This window comes from Urocampus carinirostris, chromosome 4 (assembly GCF_059441175.1).
Source record: "Urocampus carinirostris isolate Australia breed hairy pipefish chromosome 4, RoL_Ucar_1.0, whole genome shotgun sequence".
NCBI classification, from domain to species: domain Eukaryota; kingdom Metazoa; phylum Chordata; class Actinopteri; order Syngnathiformes; family Syngnathidae; genus Urocampus; species Urocampus carinirostris.
This window is the reverse complement of record NC_142352.1, coordinates 19,006,929-19,025,161: the sequence shown is the minus strand read 5'-3', so window position 1 is coordinate 19,025,161 and position 18,233 is coordinate 19,006,929. Positions and strand designations below refer to the sequence as shown.

Below are 18,233 nucleotides of genomic sequence, written 5' to 3'. Positions count from 1 at the left end.
GCCCATGTCATGTGTGCCAGTCATACAAACTTGAACTAAATGAACAACTCATTGCTTTATTGAAGTGGTCTTTCCTTATAAAAAACATGCAATTCTTACAAAACGGACTGTTATGCTATATATATAACCGTTTAAAAATCATCAACATTTTTTTACATTTCTGCCCTATCTTGGCAATTGATTTGACCTCATAAAGGCAGCAGCGAGTAGTAAAATCAAATATAGCAACAAGTTACCTTTTTTAGTCTTTTCCCTCCATCCACTGGAGTGTTTTATCATTGCAATGAGCCTCTCAATGGGTTAGAAAAATAAATAATTGCACGGTGCCTTTTGGTCCAAAGCCGCTGTTAAAATACCCGAGAATCGGCCCACCCTGATCCTGATCCCTGTGTGTTAAATCATGTCCGTGTGTCTGAACAAGCGCTGGTCCCGGGCGGGTGGGAGCTGCTGCGTCCAGTCGATGATGGCTGGTTTGAAAAGGCCACAGCATCGAAAGTGGAAGAAAGACATCAGGTTCCTCACCACACCCAAACTATTAAGAAGACAGAAATTTCCAGACATAAACTCAAGAATACTGTATTTTCACAAGTATAAGGCACTGGTCTACTTAAAGGCACAGTCTGAGTTGTGTATGCCATTGCTGCATTGATAATAAGGAGCACCTGAATATAGAGCACATGCTTTATATGCAATCCAAATGCCCATACTTCACCATTTAACATTCTCATAGGTAATCTCCGTTACCCATTCTCTCTTTGCGAAGTCTGCCTTACAGCAACAACACTTATTCACGAGCAAACAAGTGTGGGCATGGAAATAAATCTTTAGTTCTCGCAGATTTTCATCGTGTAGTGTTCTGCATTCTGCCCGTGCGTCAATAATGTTGTGGTCAAAGTTAGGTAAGGTACGGGCAAATCTTTTTCAAAGTCGATTTTCTCTAAAAGCCACCAAGGCAACAAAATGCAAAAGAAAAAGGCAAAGGAAAATGCTTTCTATTGCCCACCAATTAGGACCTCTCCACATGCTTAAAGAAGGTAAAAGCATTTTTTCAACATGTTTTTCTGCCATTAAAATCCACATGAAGGGGACAAAATATATTCTAAAGCAAAAGAGTAGCTTCAAGAAAGTGCAATATAGCAGCAAGATTATTCTTAAAATTAGAAATTTGACAGTACAGAAGTTATTTCTAAAAAAAAAAATACATATATTTTCTAAGTACAGTACTTTAATTTATCAAACAAACAAGCAAAAAGGCCTGTGTTGCCGAGCATTCTACTTAAGCGAGGTTGATGGGGCTGTGCTTTGTTGAAAAAGTGCCAGGGAGCCCGTCGGCAGTCGCAAAGAGCAGTATGACCACATGCAGCTCAAGAGATGCTTATACACAAAAGCAGATTTTTTTTTAACAATTTTGTTGGTATTTATTTGGGGTGCCTTGACACCAAACCTAGCTTAAGAGGCCTAAAGTACTAGTCACAAAAAAATTGGTTTAGCTTTTTTGGAGCCCACATACAAACACACGCACGTAAATCCGGATTTATAAAATAGTATAGATGAGATGTAGACTAGACTAGATAGAATAGCTTAAGCCTGTCAATAGGATTTTTTTTATTTCAATGTATAACAGAGTGTTTAATAAATAAATGATTCTGCTTCGCGGATTTTGACTATCGCAGGTCCTTTTTGGAACACAACCCTCGCATAAAATGTGCCAGGTTCACTTTAAGAGTGAGTTTCTGGGCCATGGGGCTCCTTGAAAATAATGTCAGAGTTTGCATAAGCTTGAACAGTGCCAGCTGACACATTTGTCCAAGCATCTGCAATCCGCCCGGAACGATAGGAAGGTCCGAATTCATTTGCTTCACTTAGAGAAGGGGCCATTAGTGAGACGCAGAGCTGCCAAACATAGAAAATTGTTGTTTTTTTTTTTCAAAATGAGAAATTTCAGAGTTTGAAAACATTTTTGTAGCAGCATTTAAAAGCACCATTATAAGTTGAAAGTGGTTCTTATAAAATATTAAACCGCACATCAAACCTGTGGTTACTTCACAAGTCCAGCAGCTGGCAATAATGCACCAAATATAGTCCTAACTAACAAACATGGATTTTTCTAGCATTCATAGAAAATGCATACAGAGACACCTCGCCACTTCGCGTTATTGCTGGTTCACTCCTTTGCAGGAAAAAAAAAAAATTATATATTTATATAAAACGTAAAAGATTGAATTGAGAAAAAAAAAACCTGCAAGCTTTCCGCACCATTGAGGAACGTTTCGGGCGGTCAAGATTCAAGCAGACTTAACTTGCTTGACACCACCCCTTAACAACTTCAAATCTCAGATGCCGTTGGGCCAAATCATATCATAACATCTTTCAAACAGCATTGAGACGGTAAACCTGATCTGCGTTCTTACTGCATTTCGGTGAGTAGAGTTTGAGTTCCACTACTTTCTTCATGCCGTCTAAGCAATGCATTGCTCGCTCTCTTACTCGCTCACTCTCAGTCGACACTACTTCGTGGCTTTTTACTTTTCGAGGGTGGTTTTGGTCCCCATTAATCATGAAAACCGAGGGTTCTCTGTATTTCATAAAAGCATCGTAAACTACAGACGATTCGTGCAATTTTACTGACTGAGCGACTTCCCCCGCACACCAGATGCCTTTTTCAGAAATATTTCAAGTTGAATTGATCAGATGACCATTTTAGGTGGCAACATCAATAGTGTATTTTCATGATCTTACAGTCAATAAAAGTTTTCTCCAGGAATGTATGTGACAAGTAATGCACACTAAAAGAAGAGAGCATGCCGAAGTTATAGACACTGTAAAAATGTAATGTCGTAATTACAATACCGGCGCTTTGTGGTGTGGCAGCAGCTAGCAAAAGCAAAATGGCGATAATCAGGATGGCTTCAGGTGTGCGTGGGGCTTGAAATCGGCACTCATAAGAGACGGGGCTTAACAAAAATGGTGATGCGTGGTTTCTGCATACCCCGCAATCATCACTCGCAGTTCCCCTTATTACGTTCTCATTATGTCCTCTACATTGTCTGCCTTAAAACAACACCACAGACACAGGGCACACCATACATCTTGAAGAAAATCTAATACTTTTATGTGCCCCTTACGGTCACGAAAAAACAGTAGTCAATGCGGAAACACTCACTTGTATGGATTTTGCGACAAGGACAAGGATTGTCTGTGCTTCCTTGCGTGCATCATCAAGCTCATCCTCTCAGAAGTGGTCAGTCCGAGGAACGCGATCTGGTCGAACCGCAAATTGTAAAGGACGGATTTATGAGGTCACACGTCTCCACGCTGACAAACTCACCTGGTAGAGTTGAAAGAGCAGGATGAAGCTGGACCAGCAGGTGTAGTACAGGGCCAACAGAAAGATGCAAAGCAACCACGGGGAGCAGGTGACGACTGCTAAAACCACATCCACAAAACCTTGCTCCTCAGAATGTGGCATGCAATGCTTCGACCAATCTGGACATACAAGAGCAAAGGGCGTTTAGGTCTAACAGAGTGCCGGGGAAATTCCCCTCTTAGCTAATGTGCGGTGCAACAACTCACATACGAAGCACTCGTGGAACATCCAAATGCCCATGAGCGCGAGGGAAAGCAGGAATAGGACAAAGTAATGATGGTTCCTGGCACCTACATCCCAGGAAAAAAATCATTTTAGTCAAACCAAAGTCACATTAAAACACCCAAACTTTGAGATCAACTGCCCTCGGCTTTGGCAGAAACTGACACGATTCTTCTTTTAAATGAATGGTTCAAAAATAGGGTTATTCATTTAATCTAAAATTATTAATCAAAGGCAATATTTAAGGAAAATATAACTATCCATCCATCCATTATCTGCAACGCTTATCCTCAGTAGGGTCGCGGGGTGCTGGAGCCCATCTCAGCTGTCTTTGGGCAGTGGGCAGCCAGTCGCAGGGCACACAGGGACGGACAATTCGCTCGCTCATTCACACCTAGGGACGATTTGGACAGGCCATTTAACCTGACAAGCATGTTTTTGGAAAGTGGAAGGAAGAAACCCACGCAAGCATGGGGAGAACATGCAAAATCCACACAGGAGGTTCGATCTCATGCCCTCAGAACTGTGCCGCACACGCGCTTACCACTGCGCCGCGGTGCTGCCCGAAAATATAACTACTGTACATAAAATACATTCAGAAGGCAATACCTTTTTGAATTAAGTAATAATATATTTTTTTTAGAATACTGAACCTTCCCCCACATTGCTCCCAAACACTGTCTCACATTATTTGATAAGTGTTCATTTTAGGGACTTTACTTCATATTTTACTGTATTTTCAATTAATTAGACTAGTAAATTAAAAAGTCTTTAAAAATAGCTAAATGATTTGGATTTACTTTTCTCATTTTGTTTTCACTAAGGTACAGATTTTTAATAAACAAGAAAAATAACAATGTGCAAAATTATTTGCCATCTGCCATATTACACATGTATTTTTCTCAACTATTCTGGGAGAGAAACAAGTAATATAGTTGTTAATAACAGTAGTATCATAAAAATCATAATATTTTGGATGCACTTTTTATATCAAATAATTAAAAAAACATATAAACTCAATCTCCAAAGTTAAATAAATGAGATCAATTATGTTCTTAACTTATGTGCACAGGTGTGGCAGAAAAAAAGCATTATCAGGATGTATGTCACAAAAAAAAAAAATTATAAACATGATGAAAAAAGATTGGATCCAAGCAGGCAGACGTGTGAAGTACCGATGCAAGTGTTGGTCCAAATTGAGTGATGGTCCTGCTTTGCTACGCAGGCGTCACATTTCTGGCAATGGCTGGCTCGAACTGGTTTCTTAATCTACAGAAACAATATATTAAAGAAACAGAATACATTACAGTTAGAGACTGTTTGCATCTTATTCTGAAGCTCCCTTGGAGGATAGCTCACCATGCAAGACGTGCAAAATATACTTGGGTCCAAACAACCAGCCTCAGCCAACACCAACACGTTCTGTCCAGGCAAGAATACACAACACTGGTTTAAAAAAATGTATCTTTAACATCGAGAGCAATGACAGATAAAGTTGACGGACCATTTTCTTCTCCTCTTCTGTCGCTTTGACAAAACCGGGGTCGGTCTTGCAAGCACGGAGGTAGTAATAGAGGAGAGCAGTGGCGTTGAGCGTGAAAAGAACCTGGACTGTGGCACTGTGGCCATGTGGGTCCTCATGTTAAGAAGAAGTCAATCAGTTGTGGAGGGTAAAATTTAATTTGGACTGTTTTATTACACCCAGGGCTGCAACGATGAGTCAACGTTGTTGACAAAAAAAATGATAAAAGAAAATGTCGACTATTGTCACCTTTTTCCAACAGAGTGAGGCATCACCACTTAAATATAATCTCTGCTGAAAGTCGCTCATGCACAATAGTGTTTCTGTCTTGAGCGGTAACATAAAGAAATGATAGCGTCAACATCACTTGTGGACCAAAAGTTTGCAAGTTTGGGAGCATTTTAGCCTGGATACGGGGAATAAAAATACTACACATCATGGTAGTACCTGGATGATGTATGGACAATTAAAGAGAACATTTGGACGGTTGAACGAAATGGAGTCGCTTTGGTAAGACTCAAAAAGACATTCAAGCCGATACGGTTTTGATGCTGTGCGTTGGAATTTTATACATGCATATTTCGCTTAAGAAGGGAGCTTGAGCGTTATGCCAGACTGTGCCTGACATGCAAATGTGAAACCAAATGCATTCAGACCAAAGAACAAAAGTCAGTTGATAAAATCTCAAGAAGGACCAAACTGCTTCATTTCAAACTATTGACAATCGTTATGTACTTTTGTTACAGACTTTGCAATTGACCACTGAATGTGTTCAGTGTAATTGTTTTATTTACAGTTCTACTGCTGCTAATGAGCCTGTGCTTGGTTTACAGGATTAGAAGACGTTTATTTTATTTTAATTCATTATCTATTTGCCTGTCCCTTAAAACAGAAGATTTATTAAAAGATTTATGTCTCTTCTCGAGCACTGTGCCTAATTGGTTTTAGATAGGGCCTTTATTAGATCTTTGAGCGAAATCGCAATGTGTATTGTAAAAGACGTATTTTTCATTGTAACCAATTTTCTCGTGTTTATCGTCATTTGCCACATAGTTAAATCATTTTCTGCTAAATATAAGAATATTTAGAATATAATAGAACAGAATAGAATAGAATATACCTTTATTGTCATTGTTACAAAATGGGTTGAACTCATCGTTTAAATAGTCGGCGACTACTAATCACATCTGCAACAAAAAAGGATATCTGGTAGGAACCACAGGCACCAGGTAACAACCATCCAGAAGATGGATGCCATCAGGCTTGTAGCCGGTAGCAGCGACTGAAACATGGCACTGGGGAAATTCCTGTTCACAAAAGAGAACATAAGCCTGCTAAGCATATATAGCTATGTATCGCAACCTTGAAACTCTGTAGAAACAAATGAAAGGGAAAAAAACCCAAGTAAATAAGTTCCAACCTTGTGACCAAAGTAACTGCACCGACCACACAAGCAAGCAGGATTCCTTTCAGCAACCAGGAGTCGGAATTCATATCCAGTATGGCAGCCAAACAGCCAAAAGTAGCGGTCGAGAACAAAAAGTGCAGTAAAATCTAAAAAAAACAACAACAAGAAAAAAAATACATTATTAAAGTACATGGTTGCGCTCGTAAGATTTTAAACCCTCAAAGATCTACTGTGGGGGTTTAAAAAAAAACAACGACAACAAAAAACTTCAACAAGCTTCAGAACAATTTCTAGGGAGCACTAATAATTATAGTAAGTTTAAAATTAGGGATGAAAATGGTTATTTTCTTAATGACAACCACACTGAAAAGGGTTTTGTTGGGGTGTAATTGGTTGCCAGATCATGTTATATATAATTTTCTTTTTTTAAAAGTATGTTTCCTTAAATTTACAAAGATTGTGATATATACATATTCTGTTGAATTTGAAGTATTGTTTAATAGGGCTATTATTTTTAAATTCTTTGATTTCTTTCTAATAATGTAAAAAATACTTGCCAATGATGTTCATTTTAAGTATATAAATATTTTTTTAAAATGTGTTACTTTCTCAATATTGTTACATATTATTTTGCTTGTATTCATTAAACCTACTTTTTAAATTATTTGACTAGAAACAATGTTAAAATATGGTAAATTACCAATAAATTATACTAAAAAAAAACTTAAATCAGCAAAATAATCCCCCAAAGTCTAATTTTTTCTTTAGACAAGATTTGTTTTCCTTCTTGGTAGCTTTACCACAAACTCGTTTAAAGCTTGTAGTAGACACTCAACGTATGTTTGTCATCACACAACATTATGTTAAGGATCTGTTTAGTTATTCTGATAAGTTGAACTTTTAAGCACAATTATAACGTTAATGAAACAAAACAATTAGCGCTATCTGCTACAGATGTAAAAATATCAACTAGACTGTCAGTGAATGTGAGAAATCCATTGACTTATCATACTTTGTATTTGTTGACCATTCGTATACAGCGTGAGTTGGCGTGGAGCCGCTCCTGTTGGACTTGGTTGAGCATGTAGATGAGGAGGGGGCTGTGCACCTGGTGGGCTAGATCAAGGGGGGTGTGGCCCTAAAACAGGAAAAGACAACTGAGGTGGTAATTTTCAATCTTTAAGAACATTATTTTCTATGAGGCTCACGTTAACGTTTTCCATGTCCAAGCTGGCACCGGCCTCCAGAAGGATTAACGCCGCATCGACGTTGCCAGCTAGCACTGCGCAGTGGAGTGGCGTGTTCCTGTTGACTTTGTCCACCGCACTCACAGAAGCGTTGTTTTTTATCAAAAAGTTTGTGGGCTCGGGCCTGCATACAAAAATAACCTTTTCTTTATATAATGGTCACAGCCACAGCCCTTTATAGACAATCTATGAGCTTTTTGAAAAAGGTACCCAATTATCTTCTGAGATGCTAGCATCAAAGGCGTCTGTCCATTGCAGTCAGGTCCATCAACTTCCTGGATGGCGAAAATCACAATGTCCCAAACATGCCTGGTAGAGCTAAGTATACAGTTTCAGGTCTTTCCTGACACTCACCTGTCCCTTGGCCATGAGATAGGCTGCGATTGCCATGTGCTGGAAAAGGATGGCGAGGTGGAGAGCACGATATCCTTCCCCATCTGCAATGGAAGGATCTGCTCCGTACTTTATAAGCTGGATGACCATGGGTAGGTGACCTTGCCTGATTTAATACAAATGCTTCATTGAACAAAAACCGGGGCGTTGCCAAATAGATAAGAAAGAAATTTAGTTAGCATTAAGCAGGGTTCGTACACCTTTTTTCACGGCAAAATTTAAGCACTTTTTGAGGACTATTAAGGCCAATTATCAAATTTCTCTAGTACCATCTACAGAAGAAATCTGTTGTGAATAAATCCATAGCCTTGTTGTCTGAGGTCACGAGTGCTGCCAGTAGGGAAAAGAACCAGAAAACTTTACAAATATTAAACCAGCAGCTATCAATTACTGAATAGGGCATAGAAAATGAAACTAAAGTTTGTGTGTCCCATTTCATTTAGTGTTTGGTGCTGTCTCTGGTTTATGTTGTATTATGTTGTGTTTATGGGGCGGCAGTGGCTCAGGAGGTAGAGCGCTCGTCTTGGGATCAAGAGATCGCAGTTCGAATCCCGGCTCCTCCGTGTTACATGTCGAAGTGTCCTTGGGTAAGACACTGAACCCCCTAATGCCCCCCAATAAGCAGGTTAGCGCCTCACATGGCCGCACGGACGCTATTGTGAAGCACACTGTAAAGCGCTTTTGGAAGTCTTGACTTGAAAAGCGCTATATCAATGCAGATCATTTCATATAAAATTTTCCTGTCCTTCCTCCCACCGAAAGCACTTGATGATATCAAACAGTACAGTATGGATCGATTCATGCCCAACTTCTTGGAAATTCCAATGGCAAAGCAAAACCAACAAAGATCATTGTCTGTGTCAGTCCTAAGCAGAACCAATTTATTTTTGTCATTTATTGCGTGTCAAGAAACATAGCAACAAGTTCTAGCACTTACAAGTACTTCACCGCAAATTCAAGCACTTTTCAAACCTTGAAAACGTAACATTACAATTCAAGCATGATCGAGGATTTCAAGCACATGTACGAACCCTGATTTTATTATTTCAGATAGCGTCGTTACCTTATGGCCCAGTGAAGAGGTGTCGAGTTAAGGTCTCCTCCAAGTTGGTCAACTATTGCCCCCTTAGAAATATAATACCTAAACACAAAAAAAGATGTAGCATTTTGCAAATACCGCATAGAAGCTTCCCCCCAAATAAGAGGACCGCAAATCTTGGTACGTACTTGACCAGCTCCAAGCGATTGTTGATGGCCGCCCAGTGCAACAGTGAGACATTTTCCTTGTCTAGCTGCCTGACATCGTATCCGGCTTCCACCAACTCTTTACAGCGATCCAAGATGCCGAACCTGCGTGGAGTACAGTGAATCAGTGTGCTCTTCAATGACGCACTCTACGATGTCAACATAGCACAGAGAGGAATGTGCACACAAGTCTGTATTAATAATTTAGAGGGGGGTCATTAGCAACCTATTACAGGTGATCAAAAACTTCTCTAAAAACAAGTTGATGTGCCTTTGATTCAACTTATCTCAGCAATAATTATGAGATTGCTGCACTTACAAGCATTTACATCTTATTTTCGTGCATATTTAGTATTTCTTTAAAACTACAAGTGCACAACATTATTGGAGTTTCACTAATCACATTGCACAAAATGGGGCATAAGGTTTTGACCACGAGGCAACGCAAAACTACGCCACGTGTTTTTGCCCCCTTTTTGCCTTTGTTTCTTTTGTAATCGGCGTGGAATGAACTCTAAGTAGAATAAAGATGTTTGTTTTATTTAACTTGCAAACCATTCCCAGCACCATTACTTCCAGACCACTTTATGATAACAATCACTTCAGGTGTACGAATATCTCAGTAGTTCTGTATAGGGCAGAACTCCATCAAAAGTATCGTTTTCCCAAAGTAATATGTTTTCCTATTTGGTTTTATTTTTATCTTATTTTCCTGCATAATTAATATATCTTTAGAATTCTAAGTGCAGAACCATATTAGAGTTAGAATGCACAAAATAATTTCATCCACTATTGTAGTTTCACTAATCACACTGCACAAAATAATTTCATCTTCCACTGACAAAATAATTTATCATTTTGAAAGTATTGTTTTTATCAAAGTAATATTTTTCTTATTCGATTATATGTTTTGCTTATTGTCTAATTAAAAACATCTACAGCACGTGATTGCCTAAAGCAAATTGAAAGTAAAAGAAATATCTTTTCAGAGTTTGACTTTTCTTCAAATACATTTATAGAGCAATAAATATCATTTCCTGTAAAATTGACAGAAAAGTGAGCAGGTGTTACATTTAGGACAAAGAAAGGTGTGGCTGAGCAGATTATTATTATTTTTACTTCCTCATTCCATTGAGATAGGTCTTTGCTCTGCTTTGACCTATTCAGTTCAAGTTCAAAACATGTCTTTCTTTTTTGTGGCTTAAATATTTAACAGTGTTAAGGCCACCAAGTGCAACATGTGGTTCATGTGTATGATTTTGAGCATAAAACCAAACAATTATTGAATCTTAACGTCCTACTGTGATGCCTTCACAATGTCCCAACTGCTGCTGTCATCCACTTGCGAGCGTTTCTGCTGACTGAGTTCCAAGGCTTCGTCTGCATTGCTGCCAAAGTGTCCATGGGAAGAGGGTACAAACGGATGCCCCATTGCGCCAAACGCCGCCGCTCTCGGCCCGTGACTGTGAGAATGACCTGAATGTCCATGCTGGCAGCCTTCGTGGGTATGGCCGCGATTCTGCAACAATACAAAAACAAAAAGGGTGAATCGTGATGCAGAGAAAGACGTTATTTCCAAACCTCTTTTCCTCTTTGTGAAAATAAACCACACAGTTGGAGGTGTTGTAACTTGATGCTCGGAAGAAAAATAGATGACTCAGACGTGTTTAGATACGGTTCATTTTTAAGAATCCTGTTCTATAGATTAGAACTTGGGCCACAGCAAACCCCCTAATGATGTTTTCACTTTATGGTGTGAAATAAGATGTTCTTTCGGCCCCACTTTACGGCATTTTTACCGGTATATGACAAAAATACTGAATGATCTTGCATGTCCAAAAGTTTATTACATTCAAAATGTGCTGTCTTCGCGGGTATAACGAGTTTTCTCTCTAGGATGCCTGTCTACAATTTTTCAACATCATATAAAATGGTGGTGTGTGATTGGTTTGCGTCAAGGCATTATGAAAACATTGCCTTTCTCATAATTTACTTCAGAATATCTTTTACTTCGTAAAGACTTTGCCAGCAGGTGATACAATACTGTATTGTTTTACTGTATTTGTTAGCTCTGTGTCCAAAGGCTTGCAGTGATGATAAAGAGAGAAGCAAAAACGTGATGACCATGAAACAAAGCTTGCGATTAACAACAAATAACATGAGGGCACACAAATCACCACCCACACAGAGTTGCATGTCCACAACCGATCACGATTGGGGCATTTGCTTAAAATAAGGAGGTGATTAGGGCAAAGAAATATTGTAATGTATCGACAATCCTTGCAAGCTTAAGTGTTAATCAGTTTCATTTTTTACGTGCTGCCGCTAACCACACTCAAACAGGTCAAGTCAATACAAATTTCCTTTTTTCCATTATATCTACGTATCATGTACATACATGTAACGTAAAATTCGGACTGTAAGCCGCCCCTTTTTTCAACCCTGCGGTGTATGCAATGATGCTGCTAATTCATGCATTTTTTTCTAATGGCCGCCAGGGGTGCCCGAGCAGTAAAGGTAAGAGTTAGACAGGTGGAATACATGTGTAGAGGAAGACGCAAGTTAAATGTATGTTCACGCTTTTTGCACGAATAAAAAACGATGCCCAACGAAGCACAAATATTTAAGGGGGATTCCTAATTTGCTGTTAGCATTATCATGTGTTTTGGAATAAATATTTTACATGATTGGATTCTATGGATTGTCCTTGATGTAAGCCTTTTGCAGACATTCGAAGCGGTTGAACACAGCCAGGGGAAGTAATGGTGAGTTACGCCGGCTTTATAGTTTTCGAGTATCCTGTTTCAGACTGATCGTGATGTATCTCTGAGAAGTATATTTTGAAATAGTCATAAAATCTTGAATCCCAAGGGTTTGAGTTTTCCAATAATACGCGGCATGATGTATTTCAATGACTGGTGACATAGTACAGAGACGTATTTGTTTATCAAAAACCTGGAGGCCCACCGGCAGGCCATCGGAACGTTAAGGGGTTAAGGCCCCGTATATTATTAAAACTGTTTCTGTGTACTTCTTTGTAAATATCTCATGTTTAAATGTGGGCACATCTAGCTTATAGTCAGATGCGGCTTATGTATATGCAAGACTTGTTGTTTTTGTAAGAAGATATATTGTGTGCGGCGGCATTAGCTCAGGAGGTAGAGCGCTCGTCTTGGGATCAAGAGGTCGCTCCTTCGTGTTATATGTCGAAGTGTCCTTGGGCAAGACACTGAATCCCAAATGCCCCCAATAAGCAGGTAGGCGCCTTGCATGGCTGACTCCCGATTGGTGTGTGAGTGTGTGTGTGAATGGGTAAGTGTGAAGCACATTGTAAAGCGCTTTGGGAGGTCTCCATGGACTTGAAAAGCGCTATATAAATGCAGACCATTCATATTTTACCATTTATATTGCAAGTAAAAGTTCTGTTTGCAATAGTTCTGAGTTTCAATGTTGCTGGTTTTACTTTACAAAAAGAAAAGAAAAATGCTGCTGTCAGGTTAGGGCGTCTAGAGAGGGTAGGACGTTTGGGCAGAACACTGTCATGGTGCTCCTGTTTTGTGTGGGTAATGTGTAATATTTGTTCTGCGTCATCCTCCTTTCATGTTGTGTACAGTCACAGCTTGTTAGTGTTTCAACACATCCCGTGCAGTCTACTTTAATGTTTTGTTTTATTGTAGTTGGTTAGTGTTCCAACATATTCTGTGTACACTATCAATACCTGTGTATCGTTTGTTTATGCTACATCCATTGCAACCTGGTCGTTGTGGAAAGGGGATTACCTCGTGTGAAGTCCCTTCTCAAGGTTTCTTTATTTTCCTCGTGCTGAGGTTTTGAGTTTTTCCTTGCCCTCATGTAGGTTTTAGATCACGGGATTGTGTCATAATAGTCTGTAGATTGCAATAGTCTATGGTCTGTGAAGCCCTTTGGACTCCTTGTGATTACGGGCGTCACAAAAAAACATGACTTGACCTAAGACATGCATCTGCTCTGAAAGGCCCGACTGAGACCACATCAACATTTTGATAGTACCGTTATTTTGGTCACGCATTGTTGCCTCGGAAGTAAAACAGTGAATTATTAAAAAGGCAAATGATAAATATTACTAAATATTTTTAGTTCAAACAAATATAACTGTTATTAATGTGTTCACATTTTTAAGACTTTTGAAAATTGGATTTAATGCATGTTAATGCCAATGAAGGCCTTATTTTTTAGAATAATAAATTGCGCGGCACAGTTCATGTCTTGGGAACCTCCTGCGTGGGTTCAAATCCAGTTCCAGACTTCCTGTGCGGAGTTTATATGTTCGCCCCGTGCTTGCGTGGGTTTCCTCCGGGCACTCCGGTTTTCTCCCACATTCCAAAAACATGCATTTCAGGTGAATTGGCCGGTCCAAATTGTCCCTAGGTGTGAATGAGCGAGTGAGTTGTCTGTCCCCGTGTGCCCAGTTCAGGGTGTCCCCTGCCCACTGCCCGATGATTGCTGAGATGGGCTCCAGCACCCCCGCGACCCTACTGAGGATAAGCGATGTAGCTAATGAGATGAGATAATGAGTATGGGATGAGTATGAGGAAGCTTCTCCTACTGTCAGAACCTCAACCTAGAACGTGCGTTGTACCGTTGAGGCTGGTGCAAACAGTAGCATTAATGCCCATTTTAACAAAGAAAAATAGAAAAGTTGGCCAAGAAAACGGATTTTTTTTCCAATATTTAATTTCTTAAACTGTGTTTACAATTTACTGCACTGCTAACAAGAAGCTAACGAGCGGAAGCTAACAGTATTGACAGTTGAGTCTCAGGAAGGACAGGTTTTTCCGCCTCGGAATAAATTGTAAACAAACTGGTGCAAGAATTAAAAAAAACGGATTTTAGACGTGGCAAAACGCGAAATTCGCTAAACACTTAAGCAAATATACACATTTGACACAGAGAAAGACTTACATCGACAGCCTCGCTCCAATCCATTTTGTTGTGAAGGAACCAGGGAAAGTTGACTGAAATTGAAAGACCGGAAGTAAAAGAAATATCTACTTCCGCCACGCACCTTTCGAAATAAAAAGTATCACACTCCTAAAATTGTGGTTTGGAGTTAATAAAAGAAATACAAAAAACCCCACACACATAGAGGTCTAAATGAGGTAAAAATAAGGTAAAAAATAAAACAAATTAATCAAAGCCTTTAAAGAGATATATACAGTTGTATACGAATGACTGGAAATTATCAAATGCACCAAATTATAGTTTTCAGTAATGAAATATTGGAAAGATTAATCAAATGGCACACCGGCTAATTATTATTTGCATGATTTTGAAAATTATTGGCCCCAATAATAAAAAAAATGTACGTTTACTTATTTCGAGCAACCCTTGCACCTTCCCAAAAAAGCAGTAGATGGTGCAACAGTTGAATGAACGGAGGGAAATTCTGCAGCGTTTAGGGTCCTTGGAATTGTAAACCATCATGAAATTTTGCTGCCGCTTTTTTATTTCAAAACTACTGTAAAGGAGATTACTGCTGTTGTTAACATTATATAGCAACAAATAATGTTAGTAAGCATTTTAAAGAAACATATGGATTGGCTTTTCTTGTATTATTGAAAAGGACATTATTGAAAAGGAGTAATAGGGTGATTCTCTGTTTGCAGCAACATTTTGGTGTGATGATCTGTGAAAAAAAAGACACAATAATTCTTTGTTTCATGTTTTAATGATTTTATTACCACACTAATATGTTTAACATTAATAAAAACATAGGGGTCAGGCTCAGGAATGGATCTGATTAGAATTTCAGGTTGTTTTCTCATTTTCGACAAAGGTCGCACAGGTGCTGTTTATTTGAGGCAGAAAGAACAATAGACAGGCCCACCACAAGTTCCCTCTCTATATCCCTGCTCTGAGCAATCGTGGACTAGGGATAATGGATCACAGCCACAATCGTACAATTAATTTTAGGTGGGCCGGAATGGCATACCTCCAAACAAACGTACTTTCAGTCGGTCGCAGCTCAGAGCAATATGAGATTTGGGAATAATATATTGTGGCCACACTAGTGCTGTTCATTTTGGGCAGAAAAAAGTGAGAAAAAAACAGCCCTGTATGACACAAATTTGCTTTCCAGGCCCCTGCTCTAAAAAATAGCCAACTCGGGATAATAGATTGCGGCCACACTGGTGCTCTTCGTGTTTGGTGGAAAGAACAGGGAAAAAAACGCTACACATGACACAAAATTACTTACTTTGCCACCCACACTCAGCAATAGTCCACTGGGGATAATGGATCTCAGCCGCAACCGCACACTTCATTTTAAGCGGGCCATGATGGCACACCGCTCAGCAAAAGTACCTTTGGTCGGTCCCAGCTCAGGGTGAAAAGGGATTTGGGGATAAAAGATTGTGGCCACACTAGTGCTGTTCATTTTGGGCAGAAAGAACTGAAAAAACAGAATCTGCATGACACAAGTTTGTCTTCCAGTCCCCTGCTCTGAACAATAAACAACTGGGGATAATGGATTTGGGCCACATTGGCCCAACATTTTCGGGTTTGGTCGAAAGAACAGTGGAAAAAATGCCACACATAGCACAAATTTGCTTACTTGGCCCCTGTGCTCAGCATTAGTCTACTGGGGATAATGGATCACATCCACAGCTGCGTATTTAATTTTAGTTCCTGCTTGGAGTAATATGGGAAGTAGGATAATGGGTAGCATCCGTGCGAGTGCAGTTCATTTTAGGCATAAAACAGTAATGGGAAAAAAACCTTCCAACCCCGACAAACATGCACAATGATGTTCCTGCCTCGCAGCAATATGAGATTGAGGATAATAGATCGCAGAATAATTTTCAACCTGTAATACACTGAGCCTGCGAAGTATGAAGCATAAAGTAGTGAGGGATTACAGTGTATATTTAAACAGAACAAAAAAGAATTGGACGTTTTGCAATGCAAAAGAATAAACAAACTCACTTGACTCTTCTAGCTCCCTGCATAGAAAATTAATCAAGGAGCGACCGTGGTTGCAATCAAGTGGAATGATTGCGTTTATGAAGACAGTTAGGACACTTGTAGAAGTAAATCAGTGTGAATATGAGCGGTAAAGCTCCAGCGGGACCTTGCAAGGCCACATTTGATGAACGGCGTTAGATAAAAGGCGGCTAAATTACGTTCAGGGGGTGAAGACACCCAGATTGTCGGTCAGAGTTCAGGGAGGACAAGAGGTTCATCTTCGGCGGTTCAGGGACTCTGCCAAATTACGAGACAGGATTGTTTCGTGCCTTGCCGGATGGTCCGAGAGAGAATCGGTGGGGAGACACCACTACTCACTTTAACATGTCAGGCTCCTGCACTAAAATCAGCCCAGCTTGGATGAAAACATGAAAAAGGTGAACCCAATTTCATTCCACACTCTCGCCTGTGTGCTTTAGCACAATATTAGATCGCATGATACAGTACAGCTAACTTTCAGAATTGCCTCAAAACGGGTACAATTTCCATATTCTTGTGGTAATGGAATTGTAGCTTTATGTGTTAATTATGTAAATATGTAAATTCATCCATCCATCTTCTGTGCCGCTTATCCTTACTAGGGCCGCGGGGGCGCTGGAGCTCATCCCAGCTGTCAGTGGGTAACCGGTTGCCAGCCAGTTGCAGGGCACACCTAGACAGACAACTAACTCGCTCATTCACAGCTAGGGACAATTTGAACCGGCCAATAAACATGGCATGCATGATTTTCGACTGTGGGAGGAAAATGGAGTGCACGGGGAGAGCATGCAAACTCCACACGGGGAGGAAGGTATGAACCTGGGCCCACGCACCCTGGGGCTGCCGCTCACCATTCTTTGTACCATCTAAATACATATACAGCTTTATTCATAGTTACCTTACAGCAGGGATCTACTTATTCAATACCAATTAGCACAAAAGGCCACAGTCCAGGCTTAAAATTACTACTTATTATGTTAGACCATGTAATAACTGTTACTACCAGGTTTCAATTATTAGAAGGCTCGTAAGCCACTGAAACATCTGCTGTGTATAAGGCTTAAAAAGACTAGTGTAGGCTAATTTTAAAAATAATTTTGTAATTGATCCTGTATTTAAATACAATGATAATATCAATTATTTTTCAGTTTGAATCATCCATCCATCTATCCATTATCTGCACCACTTATCCTCAGTAGCATTGCGGCGGTGCTGGAGCCCATCCCAGGTATCTTCTGGCAGTGGGCAGGGGACACCCTGAACTAGTTGCCAGCCAGTCGCAGGGCACACAGGGACAGACAATCACTCGCTCATTCACACCTAGGGACAATTTGAACCGGCCAATTAACCTGACATGCATGTTTTTCTGGAAATGTGGGAGGAAACCGGAGTGCTCAGTCGAAATACACGCAAGCTTGGGGAGAACATGTAAACTCCACACAGGAAGGCTGGTCGCTCCATTTGACGTAGGTGACCCCTGCCTCACAGAATTAATTAGCACTTATTTGTATTTACTTGTTCTAGATTTACTCTAATGTTAGCAAAAGCAAACACTTTTTAAGATCAAATAATCAACATTATAACATAAGCGAGAACATCATAAGTGTAAAAGTGTTAAATATGACCTCACTTACTGTATTTTGCAGACTATCCGTCATAGTTTTTATTTTTACAGCATGTTTGCGTGTTATGCTAAGTTGTACTTCGAGCATCAGAAACGAAGATCATTTTCTTCTATGCTGAATGTTAGCATCTTTATTGGAAACTACCATTGTGGGCTTTACATCGAAAATAAAATTGTCTTCTATGCCCAAAATTAGCATCACCCTCTTCTTTACCAAAAGTGTA

General features: G+C 39.7%; 1 protein-coding gene across 1 annotated transcript; it reads right to left on the bottom strand.

Moving 5' to 3' along the window:
- Nucleotides 1-36: 36 nt before the first annotated feature.
- On the bottom strand, nt 37-14,404 carry zdhhc13 (zDHHC palmitoyltransferase 13). Its single transcript, XM_088333842.1, has 17 exons — nt 14,346-14,404; nt 10,706-10,923; nt 9,387-9,509; nt 9,223-9,300; nt 8,121-8,265; nt 7,977-8,041; nt 7,728-7,890; nt 7,532-7,657; nt 6,532-6,665; nt 6,318-6,418; nt 5,094-5,218; nt 4,949-5,011; nt 4,765-4,858; nt 3,574-3,657; nt 3,329-3,486; nt 3,164-3,261; nt 37-532 (listed from the first exon to the last, which is right to left on the bottom strand). Exons 1-17 carry the CDS (start codon nt 14,367-14,369, stop codon nt 394-396), a joined length of 1,938 nt encoding a protein of 645 aa, XP_088189968.1. The 5' UTR covers nt 14,370-14,404; the 3' UTR covers nt 37-393.
- Between the last annotated feature and the right edge of the window lie 3,829 nt (nt 14,405-18,233).